Source organism: Typha angustifolia, chromosome 11 (assembly GCF_048772165.1).
Source record: "Typha angustifolia cultivar Huaian chromosome 11, ASM4877216v1, whole genome shotgun sequence".
Classification (NCBI taxonomy): Eukaryota; Viridiplantae; Streptophyta; class Magnoliopsida; order Poales; family Typhaceae; genus Typha; species Typha angustifolia.
In genome coordinates this window covers 14090787-14109518 of record NC_133249.1, presented here as the reverse complement: position 1 = coordinate 14109518, position 18732 = coordinate 14090787, and the positions used below count along the sequence as shown (strand labels likewise).

Here is an 18732-nt window from a genome sequence, read left to right as displayed (position 1 = left end):
CAGAATCTTCGTATTCAATCTTTCTCGTCAGTTGTCACTTTATGTTGGATAATTTGCAGGTCATTTGTATTCCTACTTACCTTGAAGTCCTACACTCTTAAGGTACTTAAATGGATGGAAATTTTCTGATATATTCTATAATACTTGAAAAGGATAAAAATATGATCAGGTGAAAGGAATGCCATCTTTAAGCCTCTCGTATATCATGCAGTGCTTGAGATCCATTTATTGCACCTTGACTCGATATGCATGTCAGAATCCAAAACTATCAACCTAAAAGACATCTTAACTCTTTTACATCTTACTCTCTATTTAGCTTTTAACAGAAGAAGAGAGAAGAATATTTAGCGTCACGTTGGTTTTAGAGAACAAAATAAATGTAATAAGTTTGAGGTGTAAACTGGACGAGGTTGAGGTTGAGGTTGAGGTTGAGCTTGGCTAGTTTAATAAATGAGCCATAGTTTTAGGCGTAGACTTGGCTCATCTCAAGCCGAACCAAGCTCAAACCTTAATTGAGCCTATTTTCAAAAGAAAAAAAATCCAACCCCTAGATGAGCCAAAAAGCCTTTTAACGACCCCAAGCTTTAAACTGATTCTAGGCCTTAAATGAGTCAATGAAAATTTCTTTTATACCTTCCTAAACTATCATTGTTTTTTAGATATATTTTCTAAATTTTTTTTATTACCCACATACATTCCTTAAACAAAAGAAAGTGTCCAAATAATACCCTCTTAACTACAAAAGAAGAAAAACTATACGGATCCCTAAATCAGAAAAAAGTTTGCTCCAAAGAGTGGTAAAAAGAAATTCAGTATACGTAGAAGACGGTAATGATTCATGAGGTCCAAGTAGATACATACATATATATGTATGTATGTATGTATGTATGTATATTTTTTTGGGACTGCCTGTGAGAGCCAGCTCGACCTTAAGGTCAGCTCGTTAAATAAATGTACCCTAATTTTGGTTTAGGCTCAACCTCATCTCAAAGCGAAGAGCTAGAGCCCCTCATTTATTTTAACAGCCCTAGCCAATAAATATATTGTTATTAAATTTGATTATAAACAAAGATCTATATAAAATGTCATTTTATTCTAATAATACAATGCTGTCTTAGTAAACAATTCTAAAGCAGCAATGATCTTTAATGCGACATAAAAATAAAAAACAATTATAACTTTTCGAATAAATTTTAAATGTATAAAAGAAAGTTAAAATTAGAGTATCATTCATTACTACCTCTGAAATGACCTAAAAGGAAATTCTTCCCTTAGTTGAGGATGTCATGTAAAGAGACTAAAATATAAGAATGTTAATACTAAAATACTATTATTAAAATCACAAAAGACAAACTCAAATCATTTTAAAAGTAAATTTGTAATTTGAGAATTCTTTACCATCATCCAAACTAATTCAAACATATACTCATTTCCTTTCTCATTTTTCTTTCCAGTCATATATTAGAACTTGAGTAGGGATAGCAAAACTGAAGCATAAATAACTGTTACAACAAATGGGTTGCGAGTATAGCCAATCTTCAACAAACAGCAACTAAAGGCACAAAAACAATTTTGTCCCGAATACATCATATAGATGCTTTCAGCAAGGTCCCATCCAACCACAAATGGCAATTTCCAATTAAAATGAGTCATTCTAGTAAGCAACTTTCTGCAGGAAAAATGGTTTAATAGCTACGGCCCCAGTACGTCCACTTCTTTGCAGGCTTTCCCGAGGCAAAGCAAAGAGTCCCTGGATGTGTGGAAATGTCCACAGAAGAGAAGATTGTAAGCAAGTTCCTCCCCAAACAAAGCAAGTGCGTTATCAAAAGGTCATATGAATATAAAGTCAGAAAGAACAAATTGAATGTGAATACAACTAGTACGGGAAGCAATAAAATCCAAAAGAGATGAAGTTGGATATCAAACTAGTCTGAAGAAGGGAAGAAATAAAATCCACAAGAGATGAAGTTGGATATCAAACTAGTCCGAAGAAGGGAGAAAAGAACAGTTGTACCTAATATGCACTTTCTTAACCATAGCACCTAAGTTAATATATGATGATAATCTAATAGCTCAAAAGAGATGTTAATTAGTTCATTCAGCCAGTACCAAACTTCAGTTTCTTGTAGACAATCCCTATGTTTACATTCATAAGTAATAAACCATCATTATCACTCAAACTAAGATAACAAATGGAGTTGCATGTGTCAAGAAAAGATTTCAAATAGCTTTTGTTGTGTTAACATAAAATTCATCAAAAAAATAATAGTGAAAATTCATGAAAAGCATCAGCTTTCATTTAACTTCACTAGTTTATTCTGGTATACTAGATATATTTTGTAAGCATAATATGCCATATGATTAAATAGTGAAACCTATATTTGGGTATGTTGATGACTTTTCCACTGCTCGTTATGATCTGTGATTATTGATTTTAACTTGATAACATGTCAAATGGAATAGATAAATGTCATTCTTGTCAATTTCCATATGCCCATTTTCATGGTTACTCTTTAAGAATGTTGGAATATACTTATAATCTTATATAGCAAGTTAACCTATTGTAGTAGCTATATTATAATGACAAATCCAATTAATCTACAAAAAGCATTAAGATAAATAACAAACTAAAGATATTACAACTGAATATGTTCCAAAAGTTCTCCTGGTCTCTTAAATTAGTTCATTTTTATTCTGTTATTTTAGATTCTTCTGGATTTTCTATTCAAATCATCAAATTTGGAGCTAAATATGGGAATTCAGATATCGCAACTCAGGAAGGCAACCCTTATTGGAACAAAAATCAAATTCTAGTCCTTGGTTGGACCATTTATTTAAGAGAAATCAATAGAAAAAAAAAGAAATAGAACAACTATATCTGGGATAAGTTTGTTGAGGATAAAATAAGTAGCATCAGTCAGATGATTAGACATGCACATGGTGCATTAGTGAGGCATAAATGGCGGCAACTTCTTAGGGGAACAAGACCAAAAGACACATCAGAGAATAAGAGTGACAACTTTTAGATAATCGAAGGACATGACCCAAGATAAATCTCAATGCTAAATTAGAGATGATTCATAGACAACCCAAAAGAAATTTAGGGCTCCAGTCTTGTTCTTAAAGTGTTGTGAGTTCTAACAAATGAATACCTCATACAACTAAAACCTATTAATAATAAGTTCATCCTATTGTTTTGACAGAGCTCAATTCTTGAAAAGTCTCAGAAAAGCCAAATTACGAAACAATTATGAACAAAAGATCTCATTACAAGTGAAAAAGGGCAAGGCAAGGACAGAGGCAGTGCAGAATCTAGGGAGGTCTAGGTATACACAGTATTAACCCTATTGCTGAATAGACCTTACTGTAACTTGAACAAGAAATGCCAAGGCAAGAGGTGGCAAGCCTTTCCGCCATGCTGTTACACCCCCTAAATTTCATTACAAGTATTCAGGAGAGCATTTTCAAATTAAGACAACGTATATGCAGATACCTTCTGGAAGTCTTGGCTGATCAAATGGAGTGCATAACGTCTTAGCAGCTCCAAGTTCACCTTTTGTGCGAGCTTTCACATCTTTCTCAACTTCCTATGGCATAAAATAGCCGATATCAATATGTAATAAATGTGCACCTATGCAATCATATGGCTTGTCGAATTTTACGGCCAGAAAACACATTGAAATTTAGAACAATCATATGTGCACTTCAACAATTGAATAAGGAACAAATTAGCTGGTTATATTGATAATATTGCAAGTTCTATCTCCAAGATTGTATATAAAAAATTTGTATTAGAAATCTATATTTGTAAGAATGATTGGCAATAGAATTCAAAGTTTTGCCTAGGCAAAAAAAAAAAAAAAAAGCATATCCTGTCCCATGTTTCATGAACTTCAAAACAAAACTCGGATGGGTAAATACCAAGATAGTCTACTTGGCGCATACATCTGATAACGTGTTGTGAAGACTGTAAGCTTTACAAGTCATACTCTTGCTATCTATGTTGTACTATATAAAGATAAACAATGTCAACAAAATGAAGTTATGAATATGACATAATATAAAGCCACCAATTTTTCCCTATTGGCATGTTCGGTGAGTCAAAACTATAATGTTTAAAAGACAAAATAAAGAATTTACCACGTGAATGCAGTTCCATGTTGAAACCTATTTTTCATCTTAGTCAACCTTTCATACAATCAAAATTAAGACTTTGATATGACTAATATGCGATCCATCTAAAGCATGAAACATGTAAATGCCATCAAGGAACTTCCATGAAATTGATGTAGGCTTGTGGCATACCTCTTCATCACACCAAGGAGCCAATATCAATTTTTTATCATTGAGTGCTGCTATGAATTCATCCCATGTATTTATAACTTTGACACAGGCATCTCTTTTCTCTTTTGCTGCATTAAACAAGGTCTCCTGAATACTGGATAATATTTCTTTTACCTGCTCAACTAAACTGCTCATGGGAATGTCCTTTTTCACACCATTGTCACGACGGACAACACGAACCTAAAAAGTAAGAAATACGAGGATTCATACTTGTAAGGTGTACAAGAACTGTAAATGAATGCTTGATGTGAGAATAACAAGATTCATAATAAAATTACATTGTAACATTCTTATAAATTCAAAGCCCATAAGATAATGAGGAAGGGTTTGTCATATTGATAGCAAAAGGCTACATCAAAAATCAGGAAGACAAATGACCAAGTGATCGACATATTCTTCTCTTCTTTTTCTTGTGCCCTTTATGACAAAGGCTAAAATATTGATGGTACTTTGATTCTGTGAATGACTCAATAAATGAGATCATCAAGAGAAACAGCTCGAAGATGAGCTAAGCCAAAGCTTGAAAATAATTTTGAGCCAAGCTTGATCTTCAAAATAAGCTTGAAAATAATTTTGAGCCAAGCTTGATCATGAGCTGGATCAATCAAGTAGGTTTGACAAGACTCAAAATATTTTTATGTATATATAATGTGAGTAATAATTTCTATATTATACTATACTTTTGTTATGTTCTAAAATTTGCTTAAATGGATTATTATGTACTATAATATTGTAGAGTTTAGTTATGAATTTTGATCATATCTTTTCCAAATACATGGAGATTTTTATTGGTTTATATTTTTGTAATGTTTATATTTTATAGTTGAATTAGGTCTTATTTAAGTTTAATTAAGCCTAAATCAAATTTGATTCAATTTAATCTTGATCAAGCTCAAAATTAGGCTTGAAATTGCTTATTGATCAGCTCGTTTAGGCTCAAACTCGAAATTGGCCTGAAATTAGCTCAAATTGAAATAATTTCAATTCAAGTTAGATCACAAATCTAGGCTCGAAATTATTTTCAATTTGAGCTTGATAGGCTCGATCAAGCTCGGCATGATTACACCCCTATATGTTTAGACTCTCTTTTACCTGATTATTGGCCAAATCTTTTGGCCCAATTTCAATTCTCAGAGGGACACCTTTCATTTCCCAGTGGGAATACTTCCAACCAGGTGAGTAATTATCTCTTAGGTCTGCTTCAGTCCTGAAGCCTGCGTCAGACAATTTCTGAACTGTTGATCTGCAAGCTTCAAATATTGCATCTGTATTGGCATCCTTATATGGTACAGGAACAACAATAACTTGCAGTGATGCTACTCTGGGTGGCAACACCAAGCCCTTATCATCCCCGTGGACCATCACCATCACACCAATCTGCAGGAAAGTTAAATGAGAGGTATAAAATTTTAATCTTTCATTATATAGCCCGACTATTAACAACTGCAAACCACAAGAACTAATATGCTGAAAGGTAGAAGGAACAACATTGAAAAGAAAGGCGTCACCAAACTTCATCATTTCACACATAAAGACAAAACCCAAAGACCCATTTCATTCGTCCCTATCTTTAATGAAACAATATAAGTTAAAATGGGATTCCAAGATTCTTGGTTACGCTTACTTTAGCTGGCTTGGAGACAAAGAAGTATCCCTATGTTAAGAGGTGTCATCTTAGTCCCTCAATTTGACACTATTCCCATGCCTAGCGAACTTGCTAGTGGTGTTGCTCCTTGGTTGTATACTTATTATCCTAAACCGCAACCAAGATGGTAGAATACTCTTAACTAAATGGAATTATACCTTCAATATCAAGTCTTCTATTTTCTAATTATACTTTGCAGAGGATTGTGGGACCAATTCCTAGAGCGCTGATGTCAGATTGGCAGTCGATCATAAAAATTTGCTGAATATGTTGGACACTCGGAGGCTTCTCATAGTTGAGTTGCCCTCTGGCTGGCCCATACTGTTATGGAGAAAGACTGGATGATAAATATGGCAATGACTTGATGATGAAAAAGATACATGTTTAAGTTAGTTCGAATGTTACGCGGCATTATCCCTCAGTTGAGATGATGAGAAGTTGAGAAGAATATACACTATGTAACAATTCTCCAACAGAGTTTGATCTCTTCTTCAACATCTGAAAAAACAATTCAAATACTCGCTATTCATATAAAGTAACATTGTTAACTGTATGCATTTCATACACTACATAGAACAAGGACTTCATTAATCAAGAATATATTGGTCCTACAGCTAAATATAACTTGCTTTCTTTGACTATACAATTGTCGCTCTCCTTCAATTGGGTACAAGTCTTCTACATTTCAATAACATGCAATATATGACAATTAAGCAGAGGAACAAATGTCTAACAAACGACAATTCTCAAACAGTGATAGAAGATTACCGTGCGAGTAGTGTAAGCCCAAGAATTCTGCCAGACCATGGCCCTTTCACCCTTCTCATTCTCAAAATTTATCTGGAACATCTTGGCAAAATTCTGACCAAGACAATGCGAGGTGGCACCTTGTATTCCACGACCTGTATTTGGTATAAAAGCCTACCAAAATAATAGTGAAGTCAAGCACAAAAAAAGAAGACATCTATCCATTAAATTTAGAGAACGAGAGAATCATATATATAGAACTCGATTAAACAAAGAGAAGAGAAGCAACTGTAATTGTTTGAACTTAATTTAGTACCTCAACACTTGTTGTATAAAGCCCACCAGCAAATTTTTCTAGCTCACTTTTCCTGCCCTTGACAACAGGAATCGCCAGAAATTCTTCATAAATTCTTCGATATAACTCCAGTATCTCAAGAACCTAAAAACAGGCAAGATTCGACACAAACAAGACAGTTTAAAAAAGAAACAAGGTGATCATACTTGAACAGTATATACATGACAGCTATGAAAATTTGGGGGGGGGGGGGGGGGGGGGGGGGGGGGGAGATATCTTCTAGACTTTTTAAGAGAAAGGGAAAGTAGTGACTCCATCTATGTTTTAGCTAATGAGTCATTAAATACAGCAGAAAGATTCTCTTCCTGGCAGATAGTCTTAACAACTTAGAATACTGACATTATGAACCCAACAACTTACAGGTGTGCACCATGAGAACTTGAAGAAGACTCCAATGAGCTAAACTGATTCCCCTGTGTCTTTAATGGTTTACCAAATTTAAGATGGTCTAAAATTGTTGATTTAAATATTAACTGATTTGTTTCAGAATTTCTGCAGTGACTTTATTATTAGTGAATATTGTTCAACTTAAAGAATAAGCATCTCGTACATGCAAAAGGAGAAAGAAGGATTCAATCTTTTATTATGGTTATAAACAATTCGACTGAAAATTAACTAAGATCCATGGCAAATTATGAAATTACATAATGAATAGTAGTTGACCTCCCCGAGGCATATAATTAAAATTAAAACTAGATACAAGGCTCCAAGATAAATGAAGCACCCGTACTTGTTTACATCCATTGCACTTAACCTTAAACCAACAGAGAAGCAAGTCGTTGGTAAAAAAATTAGAATAAAAATTGATAAATACCTCTTGGTCTGCTTCTGCTTTTGTAGCAAAAGCTGTATGTCCCTCTTGCCAAAGAAACTCCCGACTCCTGAAAACAGTAAGGAAAAATAAAAACAGGCACAATCTATATCTCAAGAAGATATTAAATTATTAATAATACAATATCGGCAACACAGGTTACGGATAGGCTCAATAACATTCCATGCCATAATCGAACGAGATAAATCAGCAATAAACTAAGTAGTTCAATATAATACCTTCTACCTTGTCACTACTCCCTAGCTACACTTCAAAGTCATGCTCAGTTGCTGACCATTAATAACTTAGCATGACAGTGTTTTCAGAAATAATATGCAATTGAAGAAATCAAATAATAATCATGAATATGAAATATTAACTATAAGCTTTGTCCAACTTTTTGCAAAATGCCTGAAAAAAGGAAAATTCAAGATTAACATTCAACTGATAAAAGGATCCTGTTTGGATGTACCACCCACATAACAAATGAATGTAAATCATGCACTGCATCATCTACAAAATTAAATACAGAACTGGCATACTGACATGCAGAAAAACATTTAAAATATAAGTAGTCTGACATGAATGAAAAAACTACCTAATAAATGGAGTAGGATGGCTGAACTCCCATCTCACGACATTGCACCACTGATTAAGCCTCAAAGGCAAGTCCCTGTGGCCCCTTATCCACTTAGAAAAATAAGGATACATAACTGTTTCACTTGTGGGACGAATAGCAATAGGAACTTCCAAATCAGACTGTCCAGATTTTGTAACCCAAGCAACCTGCAAATAATAACCAGGCACAATGTAAGCTATAGCATACTTCTTAGGGGAAAATATGTAGGAAATTAAAATGGAAAAAAATCCAGAGAGAGAAGGAGGGTCCTGGGCCATCAGTGAAATCGCCAAGTTAAATGGCAGTGTCACTACTCACCAATGAAAGGAAAAATTCAAAAGAGATCCTTCATGTGGCAACGGGCAATGCCATTAAGAAAAGTAACTCCTACAAGAAACTTTAGCATAAAGAGTCCGAATGATGCAACATCAAACTACCGAGTTAAATATTACCGAAAGAATTGTTGACCTCATTAAATGATGAAATAATTGTATATCAATTCACGAACTTCTATTATTTTGATGCATGAACCACTCAATCTAAAAGGAACTGATAATATCATAGTGAATATTAAATGGTTGTAACTTTTTAAAAGCAATACCTGGCATTAGCTTCTTTAGTTAACAAAGATGATTAGGATTCATTATTGAACATTATAGCTTCTTATGTGAAAGTTTCCTAGAAGTGTCTAAGCATATTAATGTCTATTACTATCCACTTAAAATTTGGATAAAGAACTGACAGGCACTTCTGCCATCTCCAATGAGTTCAACGTCCAGTATATATTCTCTCAAGGATAGAAGCATACAGCTAACATACTGAAGTATCATTGTTTCATAGCATCCAATTTTAGGGTGGCTCAAAACAACCCTAGCTAATGTTCAAACTTATATGGTTCTGCTCTCAGAGTTTCTATGTCTTCTTCCTAAAGCTATGTCGAATCTCCACAAAAGTATCTTCTTGCACACATAAACAATAATCTTCTCTTTGTACAGAAATACATCATCCACAACATCTGGATAGTGATAGAAACAATATTACCACATGTTACTAGTAGTAATAATTATTTGATGGATCAATTGAAAAAGAAGGGGTAAAAAGATAATAATGAGTTCAGCAGATTCAATAGAAAATCTCTAAAAACAATAGTCTCCATAAATTAAATTAACCAAGAAAGCATTAGCAAATTACCTCAGGGGCAAAACCCTCTATGTGATCTTTCTCCTTTTGTAGAACATTCTCAGTCACGAAAAGGGGGAAATAGGCATTCTTGATATTCATCTTTTTTATTTCCGCATCAAAAAATGCCTGTACTTGTACAACACTCATCAGCAAATAGAGCACCTAATTGCCTAAAGGGGTGCACCAGATAACATTTAGTAAATTAACCTAATACATGAACGTATGCAGTATGCCATACATGTGAAAGGGAAAAATCAATAAGCCAAAAAAAAAAAAAATCATTCACAGAAATGTGATGATGAATTGTTTGTACTTTTATAGTTTTATACAACAAAACTTTATTTATTACTTTCAAACATCATTAAGTGTGTGTTGCATTTTTCCTCCTATAATTGTCTCTGTAAATCTTTCATTCTACAGAATTTTGGTGAATGTAGTACATAAAGTTCCTTATTATTTTATCAATACAGATACAACCTCCTTGGTAGACATAACACCATAATCCTCCTACACATAAATCAGGACCAAGTTTGCCAAGCCACAACAAGATTCAGATGAGTATATGGCTTTCGTCAGATTGGGTAATTTCTATGATTGTTTTGTAATTTTATCACTTTGCACTCTTAAGCAAGAAGGCAACAAGGACAAATGGAAAAGGTAAAAAACATTAGCAATACATACTAAAAACATAGCAAGCAATAGCCTAAGGACCTAAGTTAAGCAGGTACTTGCTTTCATTTCTGAAGTTGCTTCTTCAATACTAATTATGCTGGAAAGCTATTCCATATAGTCGTTTGCAATGGTCAATGGAACATTTTAGTTAAAGCTCTCTCTATCTGAGAAGGCATGGAGGAATTCAATATGTAAAATCTTTGCAACTTATAATGTGATAGATCAAACAAAAGAGGAATAAATCAGGATAAAGAATAACAATCCTTAAAAAAAGACAAGGAAAAAAATTAACAACGTAAACCTCTTTGCAATAATGAGCGCAAATTTACTAATACAAAGACATGATTAAACCAAAGACATGATTAAACCAGTAGGTTAACTGTGCATCCCTTTAGATCAAATGACAAATTTACCTGTAATGTTTCCCAGATTGTCATTGTCCATGGTCTCAGGATATAACAGCCAGAAATGTCATAATACTCTATCATTTCACCGCTAACAACAACCTGAAGACACACAGTGATATTTTATAGATAGTTGGTCAACAAGCACAAACTGAGAATGAAACACCTGCATAATGCAGGATATAACAATATATGTGAAAGTTCTCATCAAGTATCATACTTCCTATCCTACATACCTCAGAATACCATTCTCCAAAATTCTCATCTTTTTTGTAGGTCAAACCAAGCCCAGTTTCTTTCTTGACTTCCTTTTTTTTTGCTGATAAAATTGCATAAAAGCAAATATGTTGCCACCTTTAGGTATAAAGAAAACTTCTCACAGTTATTAAATACAATTATGAAGGGAAACACACCGTTGGCATTGCGTGATGCCATTTCCTTAGTTTAGAATCCCTGGAAACATCATATACCAATGAGATATCATAATTAGAACAAATAAATATCAGGAAAAAAAACATTCTAAAATCATACAAAAGTGAGGAGGCAGGAGAAGGAGAAGGGTAATTGTTATTTGGAGAAGGCAGAACGTCAAAGGCACACCCGGTGAGATAGTGTCAGACTGGATTAGGGTTCCGGCGAGGTCGGCGCACCATGGGAACTACAGAGGATAGCCAAAGAGACCCTATAGTGACACCCTAAGTGGAGTTAGTAAGACTAGGCATGAAAACCGGTTGGATAATACCCAATCTAACCAGTCCCATATCTGAAAACATAAGATATGGAATTAAGGGTGAAAATGGATCGGGTAATGGTCAACCCACATCCGGATCTATATATTTGCTCCGGATACGGATATTAGATGGATAGAAAATTTTGAAACCATATCATACTAATCGGATACAGATCTAAAATCGGATATGGATTCAATTTAAACATATATGGATACAGATTGAATATGAACCGGATTTTAAATGGATACGGATATAGATCAGATATGAACCAAATCTTAAATGAATTTGGATATTAATTAGTTATTCATCAAAATAAAAGAAACATGATATACTCTAAAAAGATATTGATATTAAATCAGTCAATCCACAACAAATAGTAACTTTCTACCATGTAATGGAGACTCATTCTAAACTACAACAACAACATTCTTTAAATTAAAAGATGCAATTATCAGGTTCTAGCTTGAAACCCTGCATTACATGGTTATCTGATTTAGGAACCAGGAATGCATAGGAACCAGATGCAGAAACAGAATAGAACAAGTAATTTGTCATTGCATCAGCACCAATTTGCAAAGTTTCAGTTTTCTTATTAAGAATAGTAAGAAACTGTGCTTTCTAATCACATATACTACAAGCTAAATGTCGTTTTCGCCAATTAGAACTAAACGGAAAGATCCTACTCTGGAATTAGCAAACCAAGACGCAAAATTGCAGAAAAATCTCGCCTTTCTCCGGAAATCGACGGACTGGGCCTCCCGCCTTGTAAGCGGAAACCACAATCTCCTAAAAGAAGGGCTTGAGCAAGAGGGAGGCGGCGACGGAGGCAATGACAAAGGCGTGAGGCTATGGAATACTTTTTATGTTAGCTTATGCGAAATAATAGAGAATCTCGATGGAAAAAGAAACCAAAATCATAAGAAAGATAACTATTCTAACAAACATGACAAATTAAAGTTCATGCTTTCTTCTCCATGGACCGATGGAGGAGGTGGACAATGGAGGATACCTCTTGCTGGCCGATGGAGAAGGGCGACGCGGCAGCTTAGAGGAGGACGAGGCGGCGGCGGCTTGCCGTTGCCGAAGGAGAAGGAGGAGGCGGGGATGCGGATGTGGGCTTTAGGGATTAGGGTTTTCTCACCCCTTTTGTACCGAGCCTATCGAGCCGAGCCTGCGCGAGCCGGCTCCAGCTCAGGCTCGGCTCGATATAAATTTAGAGCCGGTTTCGACGGCTCGGGCTCGGCCCATCTCTAACCGAGCCGAGCCCGAGCCGCTTAATTAGACAGCCCTACCCTGAGGAGTGAGGACCAAAGCTCTCTCTCTCTCTCTCTCTCTGTACGTAACTTTTCTTATAAACTCCCCGGAGTTGACGACTTTTGGCCGGAGAGATCTAGGGATGTGGGTTGAGAACTAGTACACCAAATACTTTTTATCATCAGTGGGCAGTGGCCCAACTTATGAGGAGGATCGGAGCAGCAATTAATAGAGTTAAATGATAAAAAAATACCATGTCCACAGGAGGCTAAAGGTTTTAAGTTTAAAATACAGTTTTCTTTTTTTTAATTTTTGTGTGTGCTTGTTAATATTAGACCAAACTAATAATATTAGATCATGCCAAGCTGACCAAGAATATTAGACCAAACTAACAAGATCACTGCCAGATCAACTAAGGCTGTGGATTAGAGGATATATGTACACATATTGCTGGACATTTTATATGCCAAGATAATTAGCTGTCAAAACCTTATTCTAATAGTCTAATATATAAGCTGAAGAACAAACACACACATATATATATATATACCAATTTAGTTGGCTGATTAATTAGAGTTGAAAGGAGAATTAGAAAGTCTAAATCTATGTGCATTTATTTGTAGGTTTCCTCACCTAGTATGAACCACAATATTTTCTAGTTCAGACGTGCTTAGGTGATTTCTACCCAGTAGTCATAGTTTTCCTAAAATAATTTATTATAATAATTAATAATGAGTCACGCATATAATAGGAGTGATTAATTAGAGAAAAATGAACTTGTAATTAGTGGTATTTTTTTAGGTTTTAAAGAGATGATGTATCGTGATATCTATGAGCGCATTTGGTTAGCGAATGAAGTGTATTAAGTGCCTTAAATTAGACTTTTAGAATAACGCATAGATCTACGGTGACAATTTTTATATGTAGTTGCTATAATTATTGTTCTTCTCTATTTTTTATTTTTGAGAAAAAGAAAAGTAAAAAGAGTAGAATTGAACATTCAGAGTTTTGTCCGACAAATCATTATTTTCTTTTCTTTTTTGGATAAAGAAATTATCAAAGATGATTATTTAAGAATCTTTAATCTTAGAAAATATGGGTCAGCGCATCGATTAAGTTGGAAGAGTGAATGGAGAGGGCTCATATAAAACTAGAGCGAATACGATTAGAGTCAACTTGATAGCATGCTCGAACTGCCCCACTCTGAATCCTTTGCCAAAAGATTTCAAAGTAATAATTGAGCCTATTTATGAATCAGAGTTGATGTACAGAGAAGGAGAGGAGACAAGAGACATAGGAGAGATGGACAGATATGCTCCAGCTCTAGGTTTGCCTTGGGATAAGGAACATGGTTGGCAGTTTTGAGCATGGAAGAGATCCAACCATCTTGTGTTTGTACTACTACTTCTACTACTACTTCATCTTCTTCTTTTCAATTATTATTATATTTTTGTTCCAACTCATCAACTATGTAGTTTGCCGGCAGTGGACAGAGAGAGGCACAATCATTTGTCTATTGGGTTGGGCCCGGACATAATTAACCCTACACCAAATCCATCCACGTCACAGACAGCCGAATCCAATCTCTTTTAATCGCATACCAATGAATCTAATCTAATCTAATCTAACCTAATCTTTTTTTTTCCGGACAGCATCCTTATTTATTTCAATAGGGATAGCATCGATGCACAAGCGGTCGACAGAAGACGAATCGAAGAAATGACTTCTTTATCTACCGAAAAGTTTAAAAGACATAATATACGTTTACGAGTTTATTAATTAACACTTTAATTTTGTTTAGATTAGATAATATTTAAGAGAAAAAAAGACAAAAGGAATATTGTTAAAAGGAAGTGGTTAATGATGGGAAATCTACTAACTTTGTTCCACTAAAAAGATCAGTGATATGAAACAGATCCTTGATGCCCAAAATCTTTGAGGCACTAATTGGATTCTTAGGTGGAAGATGCTACCAAATCTTAACATCAAAGTTTGATAGATACCAATGCTTTCTGACACCACCTCTCTTCTCTTTTTAAGTTGGTGGGAAATCATCACACATTCACACCTGAAGGCACCATAAAAAAGAGGCCTTTTTGGGTTCTTTTTTCTTTCAAAAATATGAGCAAGCTCATGAGGATCATTCCAATTAGGATTCCACTTTAGGGTTTGATAGCTCTCAGGCATTGTGAGCAATCCATCCCTTTTGTAAAGTGGAGAAGTTGCTACGTCAGTTTAGTGATTAATAATTATAATTGCAGTCTCGAAAACTATTCCAAAGTCTAAATTAGTACTAATCTACTCGTCCAAACTCATGCATCTTTGAGTCTAATTTTCTTTACCAATGTCATCTCTAAGTTGCATCGTAAATGTCAAAGAGCCAGTTACTCTTAATATATGATGAATCACAATTAATGTCAAACTATATATATATATATATATTCCAATATCGTAGTACAAGAAGATGGAGTGATGATTAGTTTGGAAATGGAATAAAAAAATTAAGACAAGTTGGCTTTGTCCATGAATTGCCTAGGAAGACGAATTAACTCCCAAAAGGTAGTCGAATGCTACGTGGTACAATTGGAGACACAAGGGCTTGTGGGAAAATATTAATTTCTTCGAGGGTTTTGCTTGCATCCAATTGGACGCACAGCTATGACCAGACCCAAAATTATTTTTTAAATTCTTTTAAATCCCAATCCAACGTGCATGTTTGACTTGGGATTTTAAAATTCTAACTAACATCAAAGTCAGCTCCGTCCATTATACGCATGAGCCGTAGATCCAGGATTCAAAGGAGATGGCGGGACGACGACGACGACGAAGAAGAAGAAGAAGAAGAAGCCAAATTTTACGTTTCAAACCCTGTGTTCTCATTATTCATCACTATTTGTATAAAAAGTGAAGTCCTAATTGCGGATTACTTTGACGGAGAGGGATTAGCATGCAAATTTCTCAATTCTTAACCAATTTCCACGGTCACCGAGCACTTAATTCCAAAAGGTCTGACCAAGTGACAAGTCAACGGATACAACGAGCCAAACACCGAACACCGGATACCCCAATCCCGTGTTTAGGATTAAATTAGCCGTAGCGGTTTTCAAACAGTATCCTCCTCCCCCTACCCCCACCCCCACCCCCACCCATATATATATATATATATTTATACATATAACTATATAACTATATAACTATATAACTATATATATATATATATATATATATATCGCTCTCTTATCTCTAACTCATTAATACACACAAAGGCCAAAGTTTTATCTTTGTCTATACTCTCTTTGTTTCTTCTCTCCTCTGTCTAGTTTGTGACCTCACAAAAGGGAGGAAAAAGGGGGGGAAAAGGAAGGAATGGAGTTGATTGTGGAACGAGAGAGAGACGAGAAGAAGTACATGAAAGGGGTGAAGCACTTATGCGAGAGTGGTGTCACGAGAGTACCGACCAAGTACATCCTCCCCGTCTCGGATCGCCCGCGGGGGCTCGCCGCCGCTCGCCGCAATCTCAAGCTCCCCGTCGTCGACCTCTCCCGACTGCGTACTTCCGACCGGCCGCAAGTGCTCGAATCCTTGGCCATGGCTTGCAAAGATTACGGCTTCTTTCAGGTGCGTGCGCATCGCCCTCAATATGTATAAATATATATAAAAAATATATATATATATATATATTATAGATATATATAAACTATCGTTCTCTAACAGCTTGGTATTATATTAAGGTGGTCAATCATGGCATCGCGAGAGATGTCCTACGGGGAATGACGGATGTCGGGAGACGGTTCTTCGCGATGCCGTTCGAGGAGAGGGCGAAGTACATGTCGGCCGACATCCGATCTCCGGTGAGGTACGGGACGAGCTTCAACCAGATGAATGATGGGGTGTTCTGCTGGAGAGACTTCTTAAAGCTAAACTGCCAGCCTTTACCCGGTGTGCTTCCCTATTGGCCCTCTTCTCCAGTGGACTTGAGGTAAATTAATACTACCTAAATTAACTACGACCAGAAATGTTAATTAATCTCTTTTTAATTATACGCATACATATGCTATATGACAGATCATGGATCCAATAGTTTCATGTCATGCCATCACCACATAAAAGGAATCATATAATATCTTCTTGTCATGCTGCATGCCTAACCATCCATTGACTATAATTCCTATTTTTTTATTTTAAAGCCCAAACCAAATAAATAATTAATTATTTTATACCTTCCACTAATAAATGTGTAGATGTTATCAATAAGCTCTGCAGCAGTGGAGACATAAGGGACCATGTAGTTATTGCAAGACTATGGACAAGCTCCAAACTTTTTTAATTTTTAACCTAAGCTACAAATCTTTTCTTTTCTTTTTTTAACCTGAAACTTTCTGTCCTTTTGTAGTCCTTTGTGATCGACTAAATAACATGCGGAAAGATAGCTTTAAAAAACAATGTATGATATGGATCACAAGTATATATATATATATATATATATAGGGCCACAAGCACTAAGATGCTCTCTTTTTTTTTTATTTGTTATGTATCTTTATGTGATGATCCAGGGAACGAGCTATATCATATGCCAAGGAGACCAAGCACTTGTTCTTAGAGATCATGGGGGCCATTTTGGAGACACTGGGAGTGGATAATGGCATCCTCGAGGAGTTCAACAATGGCACGCATCTTATGGTCCTGAATTGCTACCCGGCCTGCCCCGAACCCGACCTGACTCTTGGGATGCCGCCCCACTCCGACTACGGATTTATTACCCTTCTCCTCCAGGATGAGGTCGCCGGACTCCAAGTGCAGCACGGCGACGAGTGGATCACCGTCGACCCCCTCCCCCAGTCGCTCGTCGTGAATATCGGCGATCATTTTGAGGTACGTCCATGTAGAATAATTTTTTTCTAATCATCCTATAGATAAAATGAGATACGGGTATTTTGATCATTTTTGAACTCAGATTATTTTTCTTTCTTTTTTTTTAAATCCCAGATATTTAGCAACGGTAGGTACAAGAGTGTGCTCCACCGCGTGGTGGTCAACTCGTCGCGGCCGCGAGTCTCGGTGGCGTCGTTCCACAGCCTGCCCGCGGAGAAGGTGGTCAGCCCATCCCCGGAGCTCATCACCGGCGACCAGCCGCCGCTCTACAAAGACACGGATTTCGCCGCATTCCTCGACTACTTGGCCTCGAACGAGACCAAGCACAAGAACTTCCTCGACACCAGGAAGTTGACCCAGTACTTGATCAAGTAGTCCAAAATACGACCAAAATTTAGAGTATCTTCTTATATTGCCCCCGACACGTGTAGAGAAATGATTGTCCGGAACGCAATCTAACGTTAGAAAGAGATTGATGCGAGCAATCATACAAGTTGGAAAGGGGGGTAGATTGAAGTAGATAGGAGGGGGTTGGATTAAAGATTCGCATGTTCATTTGCAATTAAATGCCACGGACCACTAATTTGTATTTTTATTTTTACTTTTATTTTTTCTTCTTCTTTTTGTATTTTTTGAAGGGTAAAAGATATATATATCTATTGTATTGGTTTGTGCTAAATTTATATTTAAATCTCATACGGAAAGAGTTCTAAATATAATTACATATGCTTCACATACCTTTCATATAATGTCATAGAAACATAATGTACTCATAAGTTTTAATTTATATATATATATATATATATATATATATATATATATATCCAAGTAGTTGAGGTTGAATATTATTATTTTTAATTAGGTAAGTTTTAACTTATGTGGGTACTATGTTAGATAAAATATTTATAATTTGATAAATGCATTAAAAAAACATCAATAAAATAAACTGCAAATTAAGTCAACACTTCATTATGTTTATAAGTCTCAAGCAATGCATACTGAATCGCTTATCAAGTCAATGACTTAGGTGAAATGAAGGTGTCATCAGACAGTGACTATAACGCATGCATACACTATAGTCTTCACGGCATCTACC

At 35.7% G+C, this 18732-nt stretch overlaps 2 protein-coding genes across 3 annotated transcripts; one reads left to right on the top strand and one right to left on the bottom strand.

Moving 5' to 3' along the window:
- Positions 1-1410: 1410 nt before the first annotated feature.
- LOC140770209 (proline--tRNA ligase, cytoplasmic) lies at positions 1411-12799 on the bottom strand. Of its 2 annotated transcripts, XM_073111270.1 has the most exons (14): positions 12520-12799; positions 11380-11461; positions 11193-11232; positions 11016-11098; positions 10789-10881; positions 9713-9829; positions 8501-8688; positions 7906-7972; positions 7053-7175; positions 6758-6910; positions 5437-5721; positions 4306-4524; positions 3494-3587; positions 1411-1750 (listed from the first exon to the last, which is right to left on the bottom strand). In XM_073111270.1, the coding sequence occupies exons 3-14, from the start codon at positions 11212-11214 to the stop codon at positions 1686-1688; spliced, it is 1509 nt and encodes a 502-aa protein (XP_072967371.1). In that variant the 5' UTR covers positions 11215-11232; positions 11380-11461; positions 12520-12799; the 3' UTR covers positions 1411-1685. The 2 variants fall into 2 exon arrangements, with proteins under 2 accessions (XP_072967371.1, XP_072967370.1); XM_073111269.1 differs by lacking the exon at positions 11380-11461 and having other exon boundaries at positions 12520-12797.
- A 3231-nt stretch (positions 12800-16030) lies between these two features.
- Positions 16031-18237, top strand: LOC140770756 (probable 2-oxoglutarate-dependent dioxygenase SLC1). Its single transcript, XM_073112018.1, has 4 exons — positions 16031-16382; positions 16496-16743; positions 17318-17636; positions 17751-18237. Exons 1-4 carry the CDS (start codon positions 16131-16133, stop codon positions 18009-18011), a joined length of 1080 nt encoding a protein of 359 aa, XP_072968119.1. The 5' UTR covers positions 16031-16130; the 3' UTR covers positions 18012-18237.
- The last annotated feature ends 495 nt before the right edge of the window (positions 18238-18732 follow it).